Genomic DNA, 18771 nt, shown 5'->3' with positions numbered 1-18771 from the left:
GGCCTGTGGTTCTTTTTTTTTTTCTTCTTTTTTTAAATCAGCCACTGGGGAGACCCTGTCAGGAGCACAGTTCTGCTCTGACTCTCTGGGGTGGCCTCAAGTTGGAGTTGACAGTAGTTGGTTTCTGGTATTTTTTCTGTGGCCTAAGAGTGGTCTTCATCTTTTTCAGTGACTCGACGTGGAGGGGATTAAAAGAATAGTGTTTTAGGAAATGTGAAAAGGAAATGAAATTGAAATTTCAGTGTCCATAAATAAAGTTTGGTTGGGACATTTATTTAGGAATTGTTTTTGGCAGTTTACAGATAGCAGTGGCTGAACTGAGTAACTGTGACGGAGACAATATGGCTGACTGTTTGCTTCTTTTCCTTGACAGAAAAACTTCACGTACACACACACACTCTCTCTCTCTCATACACAAACACACACTCTCTCAAACCCACACACATACACATACACACACCTCTCAACCCTGGTCCAGAGCATTAAAGAGAAATCTTTTTAAAACTTTCCAGGTACACTTTAAACATTTTAAGGGAATTTTTGAGGCTAATCCATACTTTCATGTATATAAAGAAATATTCCAGAAGATGAAAATTGAGCAGTTTACAATGAATATTGCCTATCTGTGTGCAGGAAACAATCCCCTGTATAATCAGAAATAGCGGAGGTCTTTAAAAGCCTACTCTTTATTAGTTTTTTTCTCTTTCTTCTTTCTCAAAGAATGGTTTGGGGGTTTTGTTGTTGTTAGGGTCTTTTATTTTTTTAAGATTCTGTGTGGTTCATTTTTATATCGCCTCATTATTTCCTTTTTGGCATGAATTTTTCTGTCTTTTGAAGAAACTGTAAATAGAAACTTTAACGAAGAGATGGCAGTGAGTAATTGGAGAGCTGAATTATCAGCTGCCAGGCAACCCTCATTCATTTCAGAAAATCTGATGGAAACATTGATAGAAATCAACCTTGGGTTTTTTCCTTCCTCCTCTGAGTAGCTCAGACTTTGCCATCTGGGTCTTGAGAATGCAGCAACTTCTGCGAATAATGTGATCCATTCATTATTCTTTAAAGAAAGGATTATGGTCTTTGGGGTTTTTGATCATGTTGTTTGTATATTTACCACTTTTATTTTTTCAAAATGCTGAGTTAGTATTGGCTTGTTTAGTTCCGATGGTTTCGCTGAGTTCATATATAAAAGCCTTGCATGGTGGCTTTCAGCTCTCTGACCACCTATGCTAATCTCCGAGATTTGGAAGACAGCCCACAGCTTGAGGAATATGCTTTGACAGGTGACTCATGCCCTTCTTTCTAATTTTATTTTTTTTATTATTATTAAATTTTATTAGTTTCAATGAACATTCACAGGGATTCTGGGCTTTCACTCCTTCATTGCCGCACCATTCTCTCTACCCTCCTCCCCAGTTTGTTCTTCCCCGTCATCCGAATGTCTGTTTTAATTGTCCAATTGCCACAGTGCTTGTCAAAGCCAGTTCTGATTAATCTCCTTTGTCAGTGTGTCCTTTGCCATTCCCTATCACTCCTCTCTGAGAGAGACTTCACCCTGATTCATAAGGAAAAGGGGATGGCGTATTCTCTTAGCTACTTCCTGTTGAAAAGGGTCCCTGTGGGTTTCAGGGTGAAGATCTTCTCTCACTACTCTAAAGGGCCCCTTTGGCAGTAGGAAACACATAGACTATTATGGAGATTGATTTTGGAATTTAGATGCACTCTTATTGATTGTGCTTGGCCGTACATGTTCATATCCTTGAAGATGTATCATGGGGGTGTTGCAACCTAGAAGACACAAATTTGACTAACAAGTTATAAGTACATGAGTCAAAAATTATGGAAAAGTTAAAGAAAGGATTCTTTCATTGTTTTACAAACCCTCCCCCAGGTCCCCTCCACCATGTAGCCCTCGCTCTAGACTCCTGTGATGACAGAAGTACCTAGTCATATATCTCTTTTAAACAGTTTTCTCCCTCCTCTGTTTCAGTGCAGTATACATTATTGAACCCATCTTACTCAGTCTCTCCCCAACCCCAAGGACAAGGACAGTCCCATTCTACAACAGTGCCATGCCCTTCTTTCTTCACACATTTTCATCCTAAAAGTTTCAAGGGGAAGGAGTTTTCCCCCTTCTCCCCTCTGTCACAGTGTTTTCAAATTTACTTTGCGTGACACCCTGGGGAAATGAAAGCTGGGTTTGGCCACCAGAGGGAGCAACTGGTGTCCATTAATTCCATAGGCACGGAATTATCCAGAAGGACAGTTTGAAAAGGTATATGCTGGTGGTTGAATTCAAAGGAGTGCCTTTTATGATTCATGTCACAGTTGGGAGCCATATGGAGTTTTAGATTTAATGACTGTGGAAAAAAGTTCCACCTGGGAGGTGGGGTGGGGAGAAGACACTTCTCACTTTCAGATTCCAGTACTCTACAGAAGAAGAATTTATTGAAATGACTTTGGGTAAGTTTTTGAGAGCAGGATGTTTGCAAGTCGGGAGCACTAAATGCTCTCAGCAAACTCTTCAGTACTTGGTTTGCAGCACATTGATTCCTCCCAGACTTGGCATGTATTCCCTGTTCTTTCTCTCCAATGCTAATTTTCTGTGCAGTTAGTGTTTTGGGTTGGTGTTTTGTTTTTTTTTTTTTTTTAACATTTTTGCTTCTACTTAACGACCCACCTGATAAAGTATTTGGATTTGGTTTAAAATATGAAAAGAAAAACACCCAGTCTCCTAGGATTGTGAGGTTTACTAGTAGTTGCTGGGTCCTCCCTGCCCTCTCTCCCAGGGCGAGACCACCACCAGTCCTATCTATCTGCAGATCTCTGATGTAGTAGGACCATGCCTGATAATCCTTTCCCACTACATTCTCACGTGCCATGTGGAAGGCTTGCCTTTCGTGGCCTTGAACCCCATTTACTGTCCCCCTCTCTTATCCACCCCGCTCTCATGCATGGTCTGTTCAGTGCCCACACACTTCAGCTTGGCTGCCTCTGGAAACAGCCTCTGATCTTCTCTGATTTTTTTTTTCTTCATCTCTCTCTTTGGCTGTAGTTAGCTATAGGATTTCCTGGAAGTATCTAGCATACTCACAGAGGCTCAGCAAATGAGTTTGAATTCCTTTTGGTGCCCAGAGCAGCCTGGATGTCTCGGGAGCTCCAGGAGCTGACAGAGACATTGTCTGGTCCTCGCCCTCCTTCCCCTTGAGTGCCAACATCTTAGGAAAGAGATGTTGGGGGCATGAGCAGCAGAGATATCTTCACTCTTGACAAAAAGTGCAGTTTGATTCGTTTCTTGCTGACACGAGTTCTAGGAAGGAAAGAGAGTTTGAGGATAAATAACACCCAGTGCTTTTCCAGTTCTGCTCTTCTTGGTCTCTATGTCTGTGAACCAGTCCAACTTGTCTTTTAGATGTATCAGACACAGTATTTGGGGCCCAAAATAGTTTTTGAAGGTTTTGATTCGTTTGGAACTAGAAACATTTAACTCTTAAGGTTGACAGAGATATTTTCATATTGTTGTTGTTAGGTGCTGTCCAGTCTACTATGACTCACAGCGACCCTATGAATGGAAAGAAAAAACTTTGTCCTGCCCTCTGCCTTCCTCACCATGTCTGTCCTTCCAAGCCCAGTGGTGTGGTCCCCGCACCAGTTCATTTCATCAAAGATCTTCCCCTCATTGACTGACTAATTTTTCAAACATATTTTCATGGATGATACTAGTGTATATCTATCAGTGCGTTTATTAATTACATTATATGTGTATATGTTGTTGTGTATTCTTGAGTCAGAACCAACCCATAGCTGACCCTCTAGTGTGTTTTCAGAGGCAATTAATCGCATGGGAGGAGATTGCCCATCTTCCTATCAAGCATCTAGTGGCCTTGAACCATGTGCCTTCAGGATTGCAGTGCAGCTTATTGCCACTAGGCCATCAGCGTGTGTGGGTGTATATACACATAAATATGCACGTGTAATACATATGTGTATACACAGATTTATGGAGGACTGGTAGTGTAGCGAGAAATGTATTAGGCCTAAGGGCAAAGTTGACAGTTTGAATCCACCTGCTGCTCTGTAGGAGAACCTCTCATAAAGATTTGCAGCCTCAGAAACCCAGGAGAATATCCCTGGAAGTCAGTGTCAGCTCAGAAGCAGTAGGTTTGGTTTTGGAAGTGTTTGTCTTATGTATGGTTTCTATGTTTTTTGGTGGTTGTTTTCCTTTAAATAGTAGATTTTAAGGCATAGGTACTTGAGGCTACCTAAATTATAATGCAGTCCTGGTGGTTGTCGTGTGCCTTCTAGCAACACTTAACTTACAGCAACTCCATGTGACAGAATGGACCTTTCCCTTAGGTTGGCCTAGTGGTAAGAAGCTGAACTGCAATCCCAAAGGCATTTGGTTCAAATCCATCAGATGGTCCATGGTGACTTACTCTGACAACCTGTTGGAAAGTCAGCTGTGGGTCGGTCCCGACTTAATGGTAAACAACAGCTGTCTTTATGGAAGCAAAACACCAGGTCTTTTCACCTGCAGAGTGACTAGTGGATTCAAACTGCTAACCTTACAATTAAAACAGTTGGCTGCTTGACCACTGTGCTACTGAGGCTTAACTCTTAGCCCTGACTGAGAAGTCCAGGAAAAGCCCGAGGAAAGAATACACTGTTTTGCATGCCTTTGCTCATGTTCCACTCTGTGAGTTCAGATTGCTGAGAGCAGGTTACACAGACCATTGGTTTTAATCCAGTGTTGCCATCTGACTATGTACCCCAAGAGCCCTGTGATTGGCCACCTAAGACGCTATGTTTTCTTTTCCACTTGGTACTCACTTTTGTCTTCATTTCTCAACCAATTATATAGGGTGGGGTTCCCCTAGAAATAATCTCATTTTCAGTTTCAATTATTTTCAGAAAATAATTTTCCCTTTAATGTGCCCTGGGGGAACCTAGTACCTCAGGGTGAAGGGTTTGCGTTATGCCATATAATTTACAAATTTATAAATGACCTTGTATTGGCTAAATAAACAACTCAATTGTTAGCATGCTTGTTATCTTGAGAAGTAGAGGTGGTCATTCTCTTTCCATCAAGTGGATGCCAGAGACAATCTCTAGCCTATTTCTGTCCTTCTCCTTTTGTATCCCCTCCAGGATACCTCATGCATAATCATTGCACTTGGCCTTGATGTTGCTGACAATGACAATTTTTATACTTGGTCCAGAGTTTCCAGAGCCATCAGCCAATTCTGTTGGTTAGTCCCATTTTACAGAACTGTGGTCCAGGTGTCCTGTTAGGATTTTGGAAGTTCATTCTGGAAAAGGCTGGCCTCTGTATGTCACATTACATTAGGGCATTTGCTCCAGGGATCAAGATGGTTGATCCCTTGGAAATTTTTCTCCCAGGTTGTTCAGAGGAGAGCCAGCACAGTCCGACTCCTCCAGATTTCAGGGTGACTTGAAATTCAGGAGCACTATTAAGCTCATCATTCAGTTTGGCATCCAGAAAAATTAATGGTGAGAAACTGACATAATGGATTTCACCTTCCAAGATTCTTTCCACGGAGATTCCCAATTACCCCCTTGAGCCGCCGTCAGAAAGGTTAATTTTCAAACTAGTACCATATCTAATTGTGTTAGAGGCACATGACTTCCAGAGGACAAATCTATATAAATGATTATTACCCTTGGAAGAAAACCACACGTCAGCAGTTTATCCTGCTTGTTTAGAGGAGTGTCCCCCTCGGCTCTCCCAGATTAAAAATAAAGGCTCGAGTCTTTCGGTGTATGTTGTGTAGTGTTTTCCTTGCTCAGAAGGTCTCGTTATAGGTACACATGTTCCAAATGGTTTAACTAATGCTGCATGTTCTTTCTGCAGGAGATCAATTTAAAGATTTCATAGTCTTTCATCCCAGCCCTTTCCCTTCCCTCCCCACTCCTTTGTTCTCAAGTATCTTCCCTTGTCTAGCCTTCTTCTCACAGTCTCTCTGGAAACTTTCTCTGCCCGTCCTTTTCCACTGTGGTCTCCCCTCCAACTCCCCTCCCCGCCTCTCCCTTTAGGGGTTCACCTCTGTTCCCCTTGCCTGCCCTCCAGGAGTACCAGGCCCAAGTGGAAGAAATGAGGTTGATGATGAATCAACTGGAAGAAGACCTTGTCTCTGCGAGGAGGCGGAGTGATCTCTACGAATCCGAGCTGAGGGAGTCCAGGCTGGCCGCCGAAGAGTTCAAGCGCAAGGTGACCGAGAGCCAGCACAAACTGTTGAAGGTAGCGCTCCTGCAGAGCAATCTCTCCAGGTTTAAGGGGCCAGATGTTAGGGTGCTCTGGTTGCCTAGTGGCAAGAAGCTGCACTGCCATCCCAGAAGTATGCAGTTCAAATCCACCAGATACTCTGCTGGAGAAGGAGGGAGAATCTCCTCCTGTACCAGTCAGATCCGATTTGACGGTACACAAAAAAAAAATAATTTAAATAAAATAAATTTTTAAAAAAGGGGGGCGGTCAGATGTTGGCAAGAATGAAAGGGACACTACCTTGATGGGAAATAATGATATACCTGGAAAAACTCCTAGTGTTCAATTATAGAAGACTGTTTCTTACTGTTTTGAGGGCATCATTGGATGGTACAAACTCTTAAGTGCTTGATATTAGTCAGAAGGTGGGGGATTTAAGCCTACTGAGGAGAGCCTCGGAAGACAGGCCTGGCGGTCACCTTTTGCAGGGTCACAGCCTTGAAAAGACCAGTGGAGCACAGTTCCGCTCTGCACAAACGGGGTTGCCTGATTTAGGGTCGACTTGATGGTAACCATCATTGACTTTACTCTCTCATCCCCCCAAATAGAACAGAGCAACATGATTTTGCTCCCAAAACTGAAGAAAATATCCTGGGTAGTCTTGTCTAGGATCCTTTCAGGTTGTTAATTTCTCAGTATTGTATCTTTTTTTAAATTGCAGGCTAAAGATCAAGGGAAGCCTGAAGTGGGAGAATATGCCAAGCTGGAGAAGGTATTTTCCATTGACCGTGTCCCTGTTTTCAGTAGATAACATGTCTGCATTAGTTTCAGTGGCCAGTCCTTGTTAAGGCTTGCAACGAACATAGACTTACTTCTCTTCGAGGTTTACTTTGATGGTCAACTTTGGAGTGGCCATGTTTGCCCTCAACTTTCATTCTTAAAGGTTATGTTAAAAAGAGACTTTATTGTTTTGTTTGCATGCCCACTGGCAGTAACACACACGGTAGAATATGTTACAAAAACCCCGATTCCTTTAAGGCACAGAGCAACTTTGATGCTCCATTTTCCATTTATACTTTGCTGGGTCTAGAGAAATAGTAAAGATGGATGAGGCCTGTGAAGAAACTTCCCTGGGATGTGAAGAGACCCACAGAAATGTCACAGATTGACGTAGCAAGACAGTAACACTTACTTGCCTTTTGCTTTATTTCTTGGGATTTTAAATGCAGATCAATGCCGAGCAGCAGGTCAAAATCCAGGAGCTCCAAGAGAAACTAGAAAAGGTAAGCCCAAGGTGATTTCCCTGGGAACTTATTTTCCTTCCCTAATCCCCTTCCCTCGCCTTGTCCTAGAGCATTGAAGAGAACTGAGACTCAATTAGTCACCCAGGGCGAAGGCAAATGAAGAGGCGTGCACTAGTACCTGGAAGCCTCAGCGTTCTGGATACAGTTTTTCCTCTTGAGACGTGTCAGCAGTGTTTATTTTTAAAAACCAAGCTGCGCGAGACTCAAGTAAAAGTTCTAATTATACTCCAACTGAACCCGAGGGGCTGGCCTGGCTCCCCTCAGGAGGCCAGGCTTCCCACTTGGCACGTTTGTAAGAGAAGCCGTATGCTGTTCACACCCAGTCTGTTTTCAATCAGAAACTCACGCAGCAGCATTGGAAGGGGTCCCTGGGTGGTGCAGACAGCTAACACCCTTGGCTGCCCATCAGAGGTTGGAGGTTTGAACTCAGCTAGAGACATCTTAAAGAAAGATCTGGCAATCTGCATATCAGAACTCAGTCCCTGACAGCCCTCTGGAGTATGTTCTGCTCAGACACACATGGGGTCATAGAGTGTCAGAACTGACTCCGTGGCAAGTGTTGAGTGCATTGGAAAGCTGAAGGCTATGTGGCATTGGGACATGGGCCGAGAGGAGGTTCACAGTGTCCTGCAAGGCTTGGGCTGTCACCCTTTCCTTTAGCTGACCACTGGAGATTCTTTGCAAAGGGCCAGAATGAACGTGGTTCTGAAACGTTCCTTTCACATCTCGGATGTATGTCTGTGAGCCCCCTCTCATTTATTCCACTACCCCCTTTTTATCCGGAAGCTTATGTGAGAAATGCGCTGGCCAGTAGATGTCAACGATGAGAGCCACATGCATAATTCTAAATCTTCTAGTTGTTATTACCTGTCATCGAATTGCTTGTGACTCAAAGTGACCCTATGTACAACAGCTCTGAACCCTCTCTATCCTGGGTCACCCTTATTGTCTCTGACACACCTACCCACACTGCCCCAGTAGTAGCCATGTTAAAAAGAGCATCATAATGAAAATGGGGAAAGAATTTTGATTGTATATTTCAGTTGGCTCAGTATGTCCAAAATAGAAGGAACTCTGGTGAGATACGAATAAAGTATTGAATTGCTATCCAAAACGTCTGTGCTTCAAATCTACCAGATGCTAAAGCAGGAACAAAGATGGGCATTTTCCTCCTATAGAGATGTATAGCCTTGGAAACTCAGTTGTTGCAGAGTCAGCACCAATTCATAGCAGACCCTTCAGTGGGTTTTCAGAGGCAGTAAATGACCCTGAAGGATATTGCTCATAGTCTTCTGCAGAGCAGCTGGTGGATTTGAACTGTGTGCCTTTGGGCTGGCTGTGCAACTCCTTACCACCAAGCCACCAGAACTCCCTTGGAAACCTAGTAAAGAGGGTCACTATTAGACTCAGCTTGATGGTTGTGGGTTTATGCGGTTTTGGTGTCCAAAATAGTATTGTTTTCATATGGACTAATACTTTAAAAACCTACCCAGCTTAACACATTGCCGCACTTTTTAAATTGACGACCATGCTTAGAAACACATTTGCTGTCATTTGCGGCAACATGTTAATAAGTTAATTGTTAAATTGAGATTGAAAATTCCCTCCTTAGCCCCACCAGTCGCATTTCAAGTTCTCTGGAGCCCCTGTGGCTACCATACTGAATAGGGCTAGTTTCAAAGTTAGAGCATTCTGCAGTTTCCACTTTCTTAAATAATTTTTTAAATCATGTAAAATTCTTGCTCTCAAACTCAAGTCTTTATTATAGTGCTTATATGAGCTATAACTAAGACTCAAATAATAAGGAAACAAATACAGTGAACTTAGAAAGGATTTGCTGCTTTTCTTTGCTTATGAACAGAAAACAAAACCATGCCTTCACAAATCTCCGTAAATGCTGTGGCTATCTTGCCCTTTGAAAGGTATTACAAAAAGTTTAAATTACAGCTTTCATTTTGTTTTCTTGGTGTGAGAGTAGTTCAGACTCCCAACAGGAAAATTAACATGTGAAGTCATTAAATAAAGGACAAATTAGTCCTCAGAGATAAATGCCCTTAATACCTGGGTAGACAAATACTGTGTGGACCTTTTCACTTGAATTCTTATGTTGCCTCAAGGCCAAGATTGTCAAATACACTATTACCCTAAGAGAGAGAGATCAGAATATTACCATGTATAATGATCAGACCCGTGCTAACATCAGGATGTAAAACACTGTGTGTATCATCAGATCCACACACCCCACCCTCAGTGTACCTTAGAATAGGTAAAATATGAATAAAACACTTGTTTTGGAGAAAATGGACAGACCATATAATGGTCAGTGGTTTTTTTCTACCTAGTGTATCCTCATTTTTTTTATACTTGGAAGTTTGGCTGTCTCTCTCTCTCTCTCTCTCTTTCTCTTATTCCTTTTGTCATTCTAGGCTGTAAAGGCCAGTACAGAGGCCACCGAGCTCCTTCAGAACATCCGCCAGGCAAAGGAGCGAGCAGAGCGGGAGCTGGAGAAGCTGCAGAACCGAGAGGATTCTTCCGAGGGCATCAAAAAGAAGCTGGTGGAAGCTGAGGTGAGCAGGGGGCCTCCGGCCCGCAGCAGACTCACCTGTGACCCCTGTGACCAGCCTCTGGCTGTACCAGGGAAAAGAAACAGCAAAGTCATCACTTCCGACCCAGTTGTTCTCCCCTCTGCAAATCCCCTTGAAACCCAGGAGTTGTGGAAATGCTTTCCCCGAAGAGGGACAGTTTGTCACAGCAGCTTCATGGAGAAAGAAGTTTCAGTGAAAGCATCTTCTTTCCATTTGTTTTCCTCTGACCTCCTCACTAATCTGGAATAACTTAGCATTTATCTAGGTTGAATGTAACTCCGCCTCTGAGTTTTCCTCCTCCTTTTCTCTGTACCCGTTTCTCCTGCCCTTGCACCATGGTGTTAATAATGTATGGATTTCCAAAGCGTCTCCTGTTGCCTGTGCGTTGACAACTCCCAAATCTATAGTTTGGGGCCTCTTCTGTCCCGCAGATTCTTTGTTGTTGTTGTTGTTGTTGTTGTTGTTATTGTTGTTGTTGAAATCATTTACATAATTATCTAGGAAGTACACAAATGTTTTCTCATTATGGAAAAACATACACAATACTGAAGAAAATAGTAGGAAAGTGACATTCCTCCTTTATTCCTCCCTCCTTGGTGTTGGATGTTCCATGGCTGATGAACTATCCTCCTGCTGATGACCCTTCTGTTTTCTGTGTCACAGTGTTGGTGTGAACCTACTTGTACATGTCTCTCTGGGGCCACCTCCATCTCCATTTAACTCCCAAATTTCACATTGCTCCCTGACATCCAAGGAGTTGCCTCCACTGCGGGAACTCGACATCTTCTCCATTGGCTGTCCTTCTCAATTTCCTCATTCCCACCAGGGCCACCTTCTAATCATCCCAAGTTCAGAGCCTTGGTGCCGTGTATTTTTCTTTGGGCTCTTCTATTCAAGGAGCCATTCATCCCTATGGGTACAGTTATACTGTCCCCCTCATGCAAACCTGTTTGACATTTCATGGTCAACGTCCTCTGCCTCTCAAATGAGTAAACGTAATCATCTCTTGATCTTCTTCAGCACCTTCTTCCTCCCAGATCACTCACACAACCTAAGATTCATGGACCTGAAGCCCAGGGCTCCTCAGAACCCTCGCTCTGCCTCATCACAAAGCTGCCAATGTTTCGTATATCTTAGGTGCTTGATGCATGAAACTCTCAATAATTTGACCTACAGGTGCCACCCTTTTACCTGCACACTTCCCTGGAGTATTGCAGGCATTCTAGACTTGACTTGGTGCCTTCTCCAACTGTTGATCCCTCTGTGTTTCTCATAATTCCCCACCTTTGATCTAAAACATCCTCGTCTCCACTCCCACCTTGCAAACCCTACCTCCTCCATAGCTCACAACCCTGTGACGCACCTGCTCAAGTGTTTTGTTAAAAGTCCTGTCTTCCTGCCTGTAACCATTCATAGTACCTCGTATATATGTATGTATGCATTTCTTTTATGCTCCTTCCCTCTTCTAACCTGTTTATTTGTGTTTGTCTTATCTTTTCCAAGGGCAGGAATTCTTCCTCTGAATTTTCCATGATGCCTAGTGTGGTACTTTGCAGATAGTAGGTGCTTGGTAAATATTTGAATGAATGAATGCACTCTTGTAGCGGACACAACTGAGCACTTGAACTTAGCGTCTTGTCCTCTTCGCCGTCGCTTCGGGGGCCCATGACTTCTCCTGACTTGAGGGCCTGCTTCTTGAGGGCTCTTTCCCTCGGTGTAGGCGTTGTGCCCATAGCAGCTACTCCATTAAAACTCTCTGATTGATTCACGATCTACAGGAACGCCGCCATTCTCTGGAGAACAAGGTAAAGAGGCTAGAGACCGTGGAGCGTAGAGAAAACAGACTGAAGGATGACATCCAGACAAAATCCCAACAGATCCAGCAGATGGCTGATAAAATTCTGGTGAGCAGGAACCAAAGTTAAAATGAGTTAAAAGATAACAGGCTAGTGGTTGCGAAGGGAAGGGGGTGAACTTGAAGAATTTAAGTACCGTGATGGGGAGGTATCACCACATAGGTTAATTAAGAGAGATGGTCTCAATGAATGAACGCCATGCCATAGAAATAGTATGAATAACCGACACTAGCCGTTTCAGAGCTGGTAGCAAGTACATCAGTACGACCTTTTGCTCCTGGCGTTTTAAAATCTGAACGTGTGTGCTACTGTCTTTTTGGAGGTGTTTTTACAAGCCCGTTGCATACTTTTCTCAGCAGAGCCTCACGTGGTCATTAACTTCGTGCTGCCAATTTAAAGGAAAAAACTGGAGGAATTTAGACCTTTTAAGACCAAAGCTCAGATTCTTGCTTTTAGAAGAGAAAGAATGAGTCATACAGAATTGTTTTTCTCAGAGTAGTATTTGTCATAGATCCATGTTCACCCACTCACTTTCTCTGCTACAGTTGGTTATTTAATTTTTTCTTCCCCCCACAATTTCCTTAGATGTAGCAGATCTTTTTTTAGGTTTGTAATCATCGTGGTTCTGTTTTAGACTCTGATGATGACCAAATTAACTTGAGCGAAGAAGGCTCGGATGGTGCTTGCCAAGGTGTTAAGTTCCACCCCTGCCAAGGTGGAAAGGCAGGTGAACCTTGAAGGACTTCCCCTAGCTCTTAGTCCAATAGCCAGAAATTTGAAAGATTTAAAATAGCTTATACTCTTTATAAACTCCGCCCCCGATCTCCCAGGAGAAACGAAAGTCTGGTCTGTTCTTCTCCACCATAAGGAGTCAAGATCACTACATCTCTCCTCTCGCCAGTCTGGGGATGTGTCACCAGAAACTATTTGAGCCCAGGAATGGCCAACTTCTAGGCATATACTTAATCTGCATAGAAGAAAAACCACTAACGTTTCTATGTTTTGTATATATTCACAAATACATGGAATGCTCTTGAACAAACAGGTCAAAGAGAAATTACTTCTGTTGCTTTGCTGTGACGAACTGTCTTTATATGGTATAAGTATTTATATGTCTGCACACCAAAGCACATGTGACTGTTAGTCTACCTTTTCTGTTCTCTCGTGCCATCATCCACGTTTCTCTTGGCTCTTGACAAGTGTGTGAAGCATATCGTGAGTGACATTAGATGCCACTATCCCTTGCTTGGACCAAATGAAGCAGTCAAGTCCTGTGGTTTCCAGACGTTTCTCTGTTTAATGGTGATGTGTTCATTCATTCATTCAACAAATATTTAATGAGCTTCTACTATGTGCCAGGCACTGTTCTAGGAGCTGGAAATGTGGCAGTCAGCAAAGCAGTGTTTGCACAACAGAACTGAAGAATGGATCAAATACACACACACACACACACACACACACACATTTATATACACATCTGTAGAAAAGATATGTTAAAAGAATGACAACAACAACAAAAAATATCAAACGACGACTAAGTCAGATTTTAGAATACCTGCCTTTCCAAAGGCTAGCTTGCAATAAAATGGAGTCCTGTGTTCTTGGGTTCTGTACTGGAAACTCCCATCATAAATAGATAGTCGGGTAATTTGGTCTTAACAATTGCCATCCTCAGGTGTCTTGAGTTCTGACCTATTTTTAGATTCTGATTTCCATTCCCCTTCTATCTTAGGAGGAATGAAAATAAGAAAAGATGAGTATCAAATAATCTCTAGCTTGAGGGTGTGGGGGGATGTAAGCCATTTCCTTCTCTAGCTCTGATCTTGCCACCTGCCTGCATGCCTTTGTGGGTGCGACTTCATTTATTTGCTCAAGAACCCTCCACACAGGTTCTGCCGTATCTAGGCCATGGACACAGAATGGTCCTTGCTAGTGTTATGTAATGGTGATGCTTTGAAAACCGATCCAAAAATGTCATTTGCTTTAAAGTATTTACTATTATGATAAGACGTTTCAAAACTGGCAGTGGGCCCTCATTATAGCAAAATCTTTTGCTTTCACCAAAGCAGCTTTTGGAAGGGGATCCTTTTGTGAGGGCCCATCAAGCCCTTAAAATATGTTTTTATTAATTAAAATCCTGTTTACGTTCAGCTTTTCAGGATCACATCTGTGAGATTGCAGTCGGTCTTGTGCACCTGGTCTTAAGATTGAACATTCTAATGGCACCGAAAGCAGAGTCAGTGATTGCACACTTTACAGTTTCAAAAGCTTAATCACTGGCATTTTATGTGTATGTGAATCTGAGCACACTCCCCCACCCCCATTTTATGAATGTATCCTGTATCATTTTCTCATTCCTCAGAATCCTCATAATTGCTTCTAACTCAAAGAAAAATTTCATAATAGCTTCAAGAGATGAAAACTCAGAGTAATGACTTTTGATATTAGTAATTAACTAATGGGTCCAGACTCCCAAGAATTAATGCAGATGTGGATATCTGTGCCTTGAGAGAATGCTTCAGTGAACGGGATGCTGTCTTTTATAAGATCCGTTTATAATACATTGGCAAATGAATTGATATCATTTTCAAATAAACTATCATTCTGTTTAAAAGAGGAAAACTCTGCAGTGAGACAATTAAGAGAACATTAAATTTGAGTTGTTTATATTATTCCAGCTCCTTCTCATTGTTAATATTTTTGCATGTTTTTATATCATTATCAGTGTATTCTGTGCTCTACTTTGTCATTGTAAACATATCCAGATAGTCCCATAATCCACGTACCAGTCAGTTAAAATAATCATTTAAAAGTTGAAGTGTTGAAGATCTATCATTAGTTTTCCTTCTTAGCTAGGGTTCTTGAGCAATAATTTTGTTAACAAGGAAATATACAAAATGGGACTTTTTTTGATCAATGACTTTTCTTACTTAAAGCTATCATACCAGTGAAAATGGGCTGAGACTCAAGATAGTGGTCAGAGGCATTGTGCTGTAGCAAATTTTCAAATACTGCCAAGTTACTCTCACTTCTCTATGCAAAGGTGAAGAGTTGTCTTTGCTCGACTTGGTCAGACGGATGCATTTTTTTGACCCTAGTCCACCAGGTATATCTGTGTATGTGAACACTTGAACTTGGAAACCCTGAAGGCCAAGGCTCGGTTTTGGTTACCTTCACAAGAGCCTTAGGAATAGTAATGGAGGAACAGATGCCTGTTACCTGTGCTGCCTGTACCAAAGCCATGTCTCCTGTGATTGTGTAACATGCTTTGGTTATGTTCGTCCCTTTGCATACCTGACACTCTGTTCCTTTGTGTCCAGGAGCTGGAGGAGAAGCACCGGGAGGCCCAGGTCTCAGCCCAGCACCTGGAAGTGCACCTGAAACAGAAAGAGCAGCACTACGAGGAAAAAATAAAAGTAAAGACACTTTCTCATCTCCCCTGGCATCTTCTGGCACCATGTAGTCTCTCCTCTTCCTGGGTACTTTTAGCCACTTTGTCCTAGATCAGAGGACTCTGTGGAATAGACGTTATCCTCCGTCCACTATGGGAGGTGTTAAGAGTGGATCCCTATAAAGGTTTGAGTATTTGAAGTTAAAAAAGAATACTTTTGGGGAGCTCTGGTGGCCTAGTGGTAAGGAGCTGCAACTACAATCCCAGAGGCGCACGGTTCGAATCCACCAGATGCTCTGCCGGGGAAGTAGGGACAATCTCCTCCTGTACCAGTCAGATCTGATTTGATGGTACACTCACACAAAAACAATAAAATAAAATAAAAGAATACTTTTCTAGAAAGTCAATAAACTTGATCACTCAGTATTAACATTGTTTTAAACATCACTGTCATTCAGTCAATGGCAATTTAAATTTAGATGTGTCTTGGAGAGGGTGCAGCCGGAGTGCTCTTTGGAGAGAAGAATGATGAGGCTTTACCTCACATACTTGGGGCATGTTTCTAGGAGGGTTTGTTCCTTGGAGAAGGACATGATGTTGGGAAGCAAGGGGGGGCGTCAGTGAAGGAGAGGAAGCCCCTCAGCCAGGTGGATTGACATAATTACTGCTGCTTTAGGCTCTTGTGTGTCTGGAAGTGTGAGGATGGCACAGGATGGAACAGGATTCAGATCTTTTGTTCATAGGGTTGCTATGAGTCATACTCAACTCAGCAGCACCTTATAACAATAACATAGTCACCACACCTTTTGCTTTTATGTTTTCTTCAATATACTCAGACCTGGATTTCTTTCCTTTTAAAATTATGGCCTTGAAATGTTTTTTTGTGGTTTGTTTTGTTTTTGTTTTTTTAGTGACACTGTATTGATGGCAAGAATGCCATTTATTTCATCTGAAAAAAGACTTTATTTCACCCTCATTCTGCAAAGATATTATGACTAGCCTAGAGACAGGCTACTAGATTGGTTGTTGTTTACTTATAGATGCTATGTAGCTACTTCCATCGACTTTGACTTTCATTATTGCTATTGAGAAATCTGCTGTTGGTCTAACTATAGTTGTTCTTCAAAACTAATCAATCTGGTTTTTTCTCTGGCTGCTTGAAAATTTTTTCCTTTTGTCTCTCTGCAGCTTTACTGTGATGTGTCTACATATGGATTTCTTATTTATCCTATTTGATTTTTGGTAGACTTTTAAAATAGGGGTTTTTTTCCACTATCCTAGAAAATTATTGGATATTATATCTCAAATATTGCCTTTTCCTTCATCTCTCTTTTTCTCTTGAAAATTTAATTAGACATGTGCTCCATTCTATTCTTTAGGCATAGTTTCAGTCTATCCTTTTAAAATATTTTCCTTTTTTTTTTTAATGTCTTGCTTGGTAACTTCTTCTAACTTTTTAGTTTAGTACTAAGTTGTGTTTAGTATTTAGTTCTTGTTGTTGATTGCCTTCAAGTCGAGCACAACTCATAGCGACCCCAAGAACAAGAGGCTCGAAGCCCCTCTACAACTATCAACACATTCAAAGTTCATAGGGTTTCCACAGTCATGTTATTTAGGAAGTGGATGCCACTCCTGCTTCCAAGCTTCATATTTAACTGTATCTAATTATGGATTAAACCAAACCAGGCAGTTTCTACTTACTGTGCTTCTCTTCATGGATGTTTTATTTGTTCCCCTACCTCCAAGTTCCTAGGTTATTTAAGAGAATTTTTTTTCTTACAGTCACTTTAAAACTTGTCTTGAATTTCTTTAAACTGGGTTATTATGATCTGTATGGTCCGTGTCTGTGCATGTGTTCTGTAAAACTGCTCTTTACTTGGGAAAATTACTAGTGGAAATTCTTTGAGGCCTCAGATGAAAATATAAATACGTGGTCATTTTGAGGAATGGCTCTGGGGTGGCTTTTTGCCTCTCTTTCCTCTTTATGAGGCTGTCAAAACTGGCGTTCACATTTAGTGTGTCAAATTCCTCACGTTAAAACCATCTTTGTGCCCTTTACCCCATTTTTCCCTCTTGTATTTTTAATCCTTTACAGAAAGAAAGCTGGTCTAAATAATGTAACCCAACAGATTCCCAGAAATGGATGCCAGTCTTTTAGTTTCCTTTTAAATCACATTATAGTTTCATTATGATTTGGAACTAATCAGCCTTTATCTCATTTTTATGTGCTTGAACAATCAGACAGTGAGGAAGCTTTGCATTTTCCTAATGGTTGCTATTCTCAAAGAATTGACTGCTTCCTCGTCATAGGGCCCCAAGCAGTATATTCATGCTCCACCACCACCATTACTGCCCTGGCACCTTTCTGCTTTGCTCCAGTTTACTTTTGGAAGAATAGGCAGGTAATCCAGAAATGACCTCAGAAGTGTTTAGCCTGAGCACCTATTTTAAAACATTTTAAATGTTGATTACCAATCACTTTAGTAATTGCTTTGCATGATATATATATAAAACCCATAGTAAAATTTATTCTATGATTTTGGTGACACTGTTGACTTTATTGCAAGAAGCTGTGTTCTGCCTTGGATTAATTTAAGATTATCTACAGTGGATTCGGCTCCTTCCTCTTTCTCCTCCTCCCCTTCTCTTTCATCTTCTTATGAGTATCTTCTTATTCATCCTTCTACCACTTAAGCCTTAACCTATCAAGACTGCAGTGTGTACATTCTTGATAGAGGCCTGCCTCTTGTGTGCACACTTATCTCCTGTTAGTGTCCATCGCTGTCAAAGTTGAGTGTCACTGTCAGTTTGCTGGCAACTTGACAGCAACACCCTGATGGGAATAAGCATGACTGAGACACATCACTCCAGGAGAGGATCAGAGAGTTAATCCAGCTCAATTTTATTGGGACTGCACTGCACTTATATAAACAGGAAGGCAGGGTAGGGTGGGCTTACAGACGTGGGACATGTGGATTGGTCAGGAGAACCTCAGCCTTGTGCGGACCACTCCCAGCTCAACAGACGTGGCAGCCGTCTTCCCAGGTGGCGAGCTTTCTCAAGCCTGTATCGCCAAACACAGGGGAGCTTTCTCTACCCCGTATTAAAGGCCATTGGGAGGCTTGCACTTATCTAGAGCTTAGGCGATCTGTCCTGGCCAGAGACCCTTCCTTCCTCCCCAACATTCCACAACAGTTGAGGTCTTATTTTGAGTCACTGTGAGATGTATTTCATTGTTCTGATGCCTCTTTTTAAAAACAACAAGAACCATAAAATGCTATTCAGTGTAGGTGTTAGGTGGTCTCTGCTCCCTTCTAGATGGAATGAAGTTTGAGTTTCTAGATCCCAGAAAAGGTTAGAGAATCTGTTAGAGATCTGTTCTCTTCTGTTTTCTCTGTTGGACTCTTTATGA

General features: G+C 42.0%; 1 protein-coding gene across 2 annotated transcripts in view; it reads left to right on the top strand.

Annotated features, from left to right (window-relative positions):
* Nucleotides 1–18771, top strand: part of CIT (citron (rho-interacting, serine/threonine kinase 21)) — a 217117-nt gene that overhangs the window by 130875 nt on the left and 67471 nt on the right. The window contains exons 13-18 of one of the 2 annotated variants that reach the window (XM_006890417.1): nt 6089–6259; nt 6945–6995; nt 7453–7506; nt 9954–10094; nt 11891–12016; nt 15289–15384. In XM_006890417.1, the coding sequence (XP_006890479.1) occupies nt 6089–6259; nt 6945–6995; nt 7453–7506; nt 9954–10094; nt 11891–12016; nt 15289–15384 (639 nt within the window). The remainder of the gene's footprint in view (nt 1–6088; nt 6260–6944; nt 6996–7452; nt 7507–9953; nt 10095–11890; nt 12017–15288; nt 15385–18771) is intronic. The other variant, XM_006890418.1, reaches the window with a different exon arrangement.

This window comes from Elephantulus edwardii, unplaced genomic scaffold, assembly GCF_000299155.1.
Source record: "Elephantulus edwardii isolate Elephantulus edwardi_28Jun2011 unplaced genomic scaffold, EleEdw1.0 scaffold00089, whole genome shotgun sequence".
In the NCBI taxonomy this organism is placed as follows: domain Eukaryota; kingdom Metazoa; phylum Chordata; class Mammalia; order Macroscelidea; family Macroscelididae; genus Elephantulus; species Elephantulus edwardii.
The sequence above is the reverse complement of the archived record's forward strand: the minus strand, read 5'-3'. Positions and strand labels throughout refer to the sequence as shown.